This window comes from Pleurodeles waltl, chromosome 2_1 (assembly GCF_031143425.1).
Source record: "Pleurodeles waltl isolate 20211129_DDA chromosome 2_1, aPleWal1.hap1.20221129, whole genome shotgun sequence".
Taxonomy (NCBI): domain Eukaryota; kingdom Metazoa; phylum Chordata; class Amphibia; order Caudata; family Salamandridae; genus Pleurodeles; species Pleurodeles waltl.
In genome coordinates this window covers 349,383,960-349,392,628 of record NC_090438.1, presented here as the reverse complement: position 1 = coordinate 349,392,628, position 8,669 = coordinate 349,383,960, and the positions used below count along the sequence as shown (strand labels likewise).

General features: G+C 41.6%; 1 protein-coding gene across 1 annotated transcript; it reads left to right on the top strand.

The window, feature by feature from the left end:
• The first annotated feature begins 3,025 nt into the window (after window positions 1–3,025).
• LOC138264911 (syntaxin-3-like) lies at window positions 3,026–7,647 on the top strand. The gene has a single exon (XM_069212578.1). The coding sequence runs from the start codon at window positions 3,200–3,202 to the stop codon at window positions 4,091–4,093; it is 894 nt and encodes a 297-aa protein (XP_069068679.1). The 5' UTR covers window positions 3,026–3,199; the 3' UTR covers window positions 4,094–7,647.
• Window positions 7,648–8,669: the final 1,022 nt, after the last annotated feature.

Below are 8,669 nucleotides of genomic sequence, written 5' to 3'. Positions count from 1 at the left end.
GTAAGTAGCGCTGATTCCGTGCTATGAGCCCTTCTAAACCCATGTTGAGACTGATCAAAGTCTCCAGCCTGGTTAAGAAACATGGACAGTTCAGAATTAATGTGTTTTTCAAATATCTTAGCCAATGTCGGTAGCAAGGAAATAGGTCGCAGGTTGCTTAAATCAAAGGCAGTTTGATCTGACTTCTTTTTAAGGGAAATAACAGTGGCAATTTTGGTTTAAAAAAACTCCGCAATTTGATTACAAGTTGCCTGAGAATTCGGTGAGGTGGTAGGTGGAACAGGAGGCGTGATTAGCGAGCGAACTAACTTAAATAGTTCTTTAGGCGCATTAGATGCATTCTTAATTTTAGTAGAAAAAAAGGCTGATTTCGCCTCAAAACAAGCTGCCTTGTACTTTTTTAAAACGACTCTTAATTTCTCCTTCTCTGTCTCATTAGGATATAACTTCCATTGTCTTTCTTGTTGACGGTACTTCCTCTGAAGCACCTTCAAATCACTTTTAAACCAGGGCCAACTAGTTTTCTTAGGCCTGCCCTCCTGCTTTAATATCACTGGGGCCAATTTATCCATGGCAAGGGCCAAACCTAAATTAAAAACTGCCAGAGCAGGCAAATGAGGATTCCCCGCTGCCTCCCAACCTTCCTTTACTGCCGGGCCCACCTGAGTCTTGGTAATTTTATTCCATAACCGCAATGATTTGTTGCCTGATTTTATCTGTTAGTTAGGGAACCCCTTCGTACTTTTAAACAGGAGAAGGTGGTGATCCGTCCAGGCCAAGGGAGTGTTGGGCACAGTCACCAAATCCTCTGGGCGGGCAAAAGTCCCATCTAGAATATGCCCTGCCTGATGTTTTGCCAAGGTGACTGAAAGAATCCAGTCAAACGAGGCCATAAGATTCACTAACTCTCTGACATAGGGAAGCTGAACATTATCAAAGTGTAAATTAAGTAATAAATGATTTGTTCAACAGTGTGTTCCAAATATTGATGCTATGAAAAACAGTTCTAAAGTCACTACATTATAAGGCATTCTCACATAGTTTGATCAAAGAAATAGTGAAACCTTTCCAGAAGACCACAATAATCATGCCATTTGTAAGGATGAAGATGGATCCAAATACAATAATGGAAGCAAGGAGCGGTAACCAAAAACTAGGTTCATTAATGTTCAAGTTTATATGGAAGAAATCCAAGTCGGCCACAGTTCTCTCCATTTTTTGTGTGAAATTGGTTGACTCCAAGTGCACATACACTAGACGCACGATCTGGTTAATTGCGACTGAATAGTTTCAAGTACTAGTTCCAACATTCATCAGATTAGGCTTGCATTTGACCTGATCATAGAAAAATGATATTTAATAAGATTCTATAAATAATGACTGTAGCACAGTCTATCCAGGGGGATCTTTGGCTCCCCCTCAATTGTTTTCTTCACCTGTTACCTCCATCAGATCCATAAGATTTCAGAGCTATGACCTCCTGCCAAATCCAGCACACAACGTACAAATCCTCAAAGCAAAGACAACTAACTTACAATGACGCATCTACACTGTGTAGCATTCTGCAGTAACATAGTATAAGATTATGAAGCTCCCCTGCAGAATATGAAGAGGGGCCCTTGTGTCTCCCATATCTCACAGATAATCATTGACCTTTGGTGGAATCCGGCCCCTCTGAAGAGTTTGGCTGTCCCTGAAGGGTTTTTGACCCCACCCCAAACCTCTCCTGCCACCCCTGTGCCGCAGGGGCTGAAAGGGCCAGAGTTACCCGCTGCATTCTGTCTTTATGGATAAGCACTTCAGTACCCTTCATACAGTTAGTAACTGCTATGGAAATACCATTATACAGTACATACCCGTCCTAACATTCAATTGCAGGGCGAAACTAAAGACATGCAGACATCATAAAGACACATAGCTCAACACATACAAACAAAAAAACACACAGGCCAATAAACATATAGGCATCCTTGCACACAAAATTAAATGCATCAAGCACTCATGCACACATAAATATGCAGACACCATTGCACACAACAGATATCCATATTAGGTCAAACAAAACAACTGCAGGCATACGTGCACAGGCCATCATGCATAAAGGCGCCAGTGCTCACAGATCAGATAAAATGCACATGAACGCAAAATGGAGATGCATAAATAGAAGTACACGCAGTCAGGTGCACAGACAGTGATTTATATGTAACTAACATGCTTGAAGGAACACATGCAGACAAAACAAATGCAGGAATACTTGACAAAATGCACACAGGCACACCGTCACACACGTAGCTAGGCAATACATGGGTTTATGGGTGAATATTAATGGACAAATAAGTATGAATGGATACATGAATTAGTAGAGGAGTATGTGGCCACATGAATGCCTACTCCCAGGGGTATATATGGTGGAGGAATGGATGAGTGTGGGGGTGAAGGAGGGATAAGGATGTGAGAATGGATGGTTGCATTATCAGACGAATGCTTAGGTGTGGATAAAAGAATAGCCACTTGGTCCATCTATGTACTCACTCATGAACTTACCCATAAACTCACTCATTTATGCAGCATCCATTCATGCACCTATTAGTCCAGAGCACTCATCCATCTAGGCACATACTCACTCTTCGAACCATGCACGCCCTAATTCACTCAACCATAAATAATTTAGTAATTCAGGTATTAACTCACTCACCCATCACATGCATATAACACGTCAGTCAATAGACTGCGTTCACTTGTAAAGCCAACTCTATGAGATTTTCCAATGTTTGTTGAAAACATTCTCCCCCCTACCCCCGCGCCAATTTTTCTATTTTCTTTTTTCTATTTGTGCCTAATGGGTCATTTAGTGTGTTTGTGATGCTGGTGAAGATGCCATGACCGCAGTTTGGTTTTAAACTTCCTCAAGCGTGAAGTTTTTCCGTATCTCCTCGAGTCTCGCTTTCAGTACCGGGTTCCGCCCACCTCTGGCATGCAATGTCACCAAGCCTGTATGGCGGGGGCACGTGACCATCGAAGTTAACAATGTGTAAACGCTTCGCTTTGTCAATATTTGCCGGCTGTGGGAGGAAAGCTGTAACAGCTTGAACTGACGCAAAAGAGCTCAAGCTCCCAAAGCTGTTCCTTTACACGAACTCCGATTTCATTTTTGACTGTGTCCTCCTGCGGTAGATGTTGCTTAAAGTTCGACCTGAAAATGAAGGACAGGCTGGAAGAACTGAAAGAGAGAGTTAACTCAGACGACTTTACAGACTTTGAGGATAATTTAGCATACGACAATCCGGTCTACAAGGAACATGAAACCAATTCCATTGAAAGATTTTTCCAAGATGTGGCTGAGCTCTCCTTGGCGCTGAAAAAGCTGGCGGAACTTTCTGAGAGCATTGAAAAGAAGCAGGGGGAAGTGCTGTGCAGCACGACGGAAGCAGGAATATGCGAAGGCAAGAAACAGCTCGGTAATCTGAAGAGCACCTTCACTGCGGATGCTACTCTCATCCAGTCGCACTTGCATAAAATGAAAACAGCGATGGCGGAGGACCACAAAAACTGGATGGCCGAGTACCGGATTCGTCAAAGCCAGTTCACGGTACTGACCAATCGATACAGAGATATCATCTCCCAACACTACGCAGAAGAGACAAAGTATGTTGGCAAACTGAAGGAGCAGATTATGAGGCAGGCTGAGCTGGCCGGCTTGAAACTCCAAGAAGATGACATCAATCGGCTAGTAGAAAGCCCCAGGGGACCCCAAATAGTGGGGACAGATTTAGAGGTGCTAAAGGCTCAGCAGCACCTTGCCCTGGCGCAGGAGCGGCACAAGCAGCTGCTGGACCTTGAAGCCCAAATCACAGAGCTGCACTCCCTCTTCCTGCACCTCGACATCTTGGTCTCCGAGCAGAACGACGTAATCAACAGCATCGAGCAAAATGTCCTCCAGTCTCTGGACTACATCTCGCAGTCCAACGAACAGGTCAAAAAGGCACTGAAGTACGAGCGCCAGTCTCGGATATCTGCAGCCGTGGCTGCCATTTTAGGGCTGTGCGCGTGCTGTACGTGCATGTCTTGTTGTGCGGCTGGAGCTGTGCGCTGAGGCAAGAGGATGTGGGACATTTCCATGGATTTTGTCTGCGCCGGCACTGCCAAGGTCGCATTCCATAAATGGCCTGATGCGCTTGACCTTTGGCCACTGGAGGTCATTCTTTAGGCCTACAGTGCGCCGTTTCGTCAGTTCCACGGGTTCGACTTCTGTTGGTGTCTCTGGGTCCCCAAGAGTGACTTTTTAACTGCTTAACATTGAAATACAGGAGTACAGGTACTCTCTATTTAGAGTACCTGTTTGCTCCTGAGAAGTGCAGGCACTCTCCCTTTCAAATTAGAGAAGTGCAGGTACTCCGTACCGGACAGTACCTGCCCACTTAAAGCACTGACTGGAACAGTCGTCCTTTGTTCCTTTCTGTTGAAAGGGATACTTATTTTTCTGAAGCAAAACTAAAGTGTTAAAATTTCTAAGTACTTAGATGGGTTGAAACTGTCAGTAACTTTGAACCAAAGAGACTGAAGCCAATAATTCGAAGTAGACCGCTTACAAACATGCCTAATGTAAAAGACACCCCTTTGCCTCGCCAGTTAGACGAACAAACATTTTCACTCAGAAGTCATGAAATGTAGTCACCTTTCTTTCTCTTCAGTTATTTCATGTACATTTTTTATGCACGGACAATTTTATGAAGTCTTAACATGTATTATGATTTAATGTCCACATATACGCTAGAAACCCAAGAGTTGGTCTTTTGCAGGCATTTGTTAAATAGAAATATACAATTGTCCTACTCACTGCGGGATGTGTGGTGTGTGTGTGGAGGAAACGTTTACATGAATATAAAGGTGACTGCTGCGTGCTGTTTGAATAGAGTCGGGCCTCTTTTGTTCGGGGGAGGACACTGGGTAGAGGAGCCCCCTTTACTGTATCGATATTTAGGTCATGTGTAAGATATGTTTTTTTTTAACATAGTACCGTGCCTCCTCTTAGCACATAACCAGAAAGAGCAGTGGGAAGAAAAGGGTAATACACAAAATATAAAGAAGGGTAATGTCAATAAGTACCATCCCAGCATTCTTTTTTGTGTGTTTATATCCAGTGTATTTCTCTTGAATATTTGTACCCTCTGCGATGATGCTAAATTGGCCCATGGAATATCGATATTTTGTTCCCTGTTAATTTTGTGCACACATCTCTTGTGAAATCGAGACAAAAAGTGAATAGCAGTGTTTTGTTTGCGCATATCTTCTTTTAAAGTTAGGTAGTGGGTGCTATCTCACTAGTTACTGCACAGTAAGTAAACGGGTATTTATCCATTTGCTGATTTCATATCTTCTCTTTATACGTTGTGATGCTCTCTTAGATTATTGTAGGCAGACGGGTGAGTTATGATTAGGCAGAATCATCCACAGCATAGAGCTATTCCACACTCCAGTGTAACAGAGGACAATTACCGATACTTGGCCAAAAAAAACCCATCTTCAAGTGCTGAGGGAGTTTAATGGCTGTTGATCCAAGAATGTGGTTGGTTGTAATGGATATATCCCATGTGTAATAGGCATCCGAAGGTGTGAACCGAGTCTCCAGTTACAGTCATTTTGAATGGTATATTATGGATGATCACAGTGCGTTTCCTATTTTGTAAATATACGTGTAATTATGTTATATTCACGCATGAAGCATTTAACCCACAAGAACAGTGCCAACAGGACAGTAACATTAGATAAGTGGTAACGCGGATTGGTAAGGAATGTTACAGAAAAGTGATAGTTCATTAAATTACATAACGTTTCAAAGTTTACTACTCATTAATATAAATATATAATCCTTCTTAGAGTAACAGGGATGAATATGAGGCTTGTTTTTTTGGAAGCTCAACCTGATTGCGCATGCTGCCACCCACCACGTCCATCCTGGCTCTGCCTCTCTCGCAGCTATGATCAACTCTTCTCCCTGCTTCTGTAGAACTTTAGCAGATGGCACACTTTATATGCAAGTAAGAAGATGCAGTCCCTAAGAACTGCCTGCGATCACTGCATAAGGGAGACCCGTAGCTCCAGCAACCTCCCACTAACACCCTTGCTGGGCAAACTGCTCGCTTCACTGGAACCTACAGGTGTAGACTAGGTGGACAGGAAGGACACCAGTCACAATGGTGACAACAACATTGGTCTCGGTTGGTTGGTTTGACCTCACATCAATCGAGGAAAAATGGGATAACATCCTCTTTTGTGGGAAGGACTGCACACTAAGTAATGTTGTCCTTGATGAACAGTCACTGAAAGGTTGATGGATTCCTTAATAAAATTGAATTCCTCCCTCTCGCCAAACTCCACAAAAAGATATTTTTTAAATCACTTTTCCTTTAGGCTCAAGTGTGGGGCATAGATAACCATGGAGTATCGCGATAGTGGGGACACCAGTCCAAACTTCGGATTTCCGTTTCCCTATTTTACTTCTATTTAATTGAGAAGTTAGATCAGCACAAACATGTTCTGTTGCTCGCCTGATGGACAAACTGTTTCACAAAGTTGGGGTTTTACCAAAAGACATCCAGCTTCTGGTAACAATGTATCTTTCCTAATGGCATTTGTTAAGAGCCTGTCATTGTTGTGGGACAGTAAATAGTGGATACGTTTAATTTGATTTGAATGCATTGTTACTATAAATGTTATTGAAATCAGTATTTTGGCACATAGTGTTACAATTGTATGCGGTGCTTCTCCGGTAGAGTGCATACTGAGCAATTCGGTTGTATGTCTCATAAATAGAGGTTCATTTTAGGTTATTGGGAATCTTGGTCTGTGTGCACTTATTACCCTGTCCACATTAGGGGCAGCACCTGTCTGACAGGCATGCCAGGCAAAGATCTTATCCTGAACGCAACACTAACATTTGTCACAGATTCTCGTATCTTGGAGTATTGTTGGAAGGGTGTTGACAGATATTTCTTATGACATCTTCTGATAGCATCTTAGCTTAGTTCCTGTTTTAAATATAATAGGAATGCTTGAAAAAAGGTGTATGTTTGCAAGATGCACTGGGTCAGAAGCTGAAATCGCTGAACTTGTAAAACTGCTTGCCAACACAGCCCTGTAGTTTGGGAGATATTTTAACTAACCAAGTGCTTTCTGGACAGGCTGACAATAGTGCTGCGTGGGCGCCTATCACTATAAATCAAATTCCTCATGGTTCAGTTTCCTCTCCTTGTGAACAGAGAAGTAATTAATATATTTTAAGGCACTGATTGTTGATACGGATTTGAGTTGTTTGCCTCCCTGAAACATAAAAAGCACCCCTCTTGATAAAGCACACATTTGCACCAATGGATACCTATTTTGTGGATTGTTTTCAGTGGTTCATGCCACTGTGCGTTTACATGTAAAGAACAAACCTAGTAGTCGTCTTTCTCTTTGTCCCTTTAACCTTCCATTTGCAATGGCAAGGGTGTATGCCCATGTGTATAATAGTATTTAAAGAAAATCATGCTGTGATAACATCTTGTGTGAATCTGTAACTGATGGGCCAAATAATTGTACAGTTTTTTGGTTCATTGTTATATTGAAAAAGTCATATTATGACATACAGTAAAGCAATATTTGTTTACCTAACATTCTTGTCTGTCTGATATTTTATTCACCTTTGTCGGCACTATAACTGTCTTAGTTACATATAGAGACTGACAGACAAACACACATGCACAACCTCCTGTGGCAATGACAAATGAAATGAATGTGATCCAATAACACATTATGTAGAGCAGCTGTACTAACAAACAAACATTACTACAGTGCAAAGGCCAAATTCGAGTTTATTAGCACAACACAGCACAATTGCCATGACAAAGCAGTGTTTGCAGCACACACAGTACATGCAACATTTACTTTACACAGGTAACAACTTTCTTAATAGGCATGAGGTTTATTCAATGTGATATTACCATACTGCACAAATGCAACCCCTTGCATCCTGGTTTGGTTAAAAACCTTTTGTACAAACACTTGTAAACTAAAAAAATCACATGGCATAAACCATACATGAAGAAGTGCAAAGTACAATATACCATTTATTGCCATTGTTGAAAGGCAGAGGAGGCAACGTGGCATTATGACTCATTTGAGGCTTCCCCTCTCGTGTGTCATAGCCACTTCTCATACTCAGCAATGGTAACAAATAACATATTAAACTCTGCATATCTCCATATATACTAAATGTTATTAGGCCACAATATCAACTGTGTAGTTATGATTAGGTCCGATTTTCCATTGAAAAAGGGAACATTTGCCTTACTTATAATTTTGCTACCTTTTCCCAAATAAAAAAGGGGACAAAAATGTGAGTTCCTCATTTAGACTCCCATATACAATTTGCTTTCTTCTATAACAGTTACATTTGATTGGAATTGCACATATTTGGTGTGAAAGTAGAACTTTGCTCAGAGGAGTGCTTTCCATTGTTGGAGTAAACCTCTAAGTAGTTTTTGAGAAACTAGCTTTGTAAAAAGATGTTTGAACGATTAAAATCTAGGGAGATCTTGATAGTTGAAAAGGTGTTTGTTTGTTAGTAACTTTAGTGCTGGTTCACAAATGTGTACACAACTTAGCAGACATACTGCTGACACTTTCAA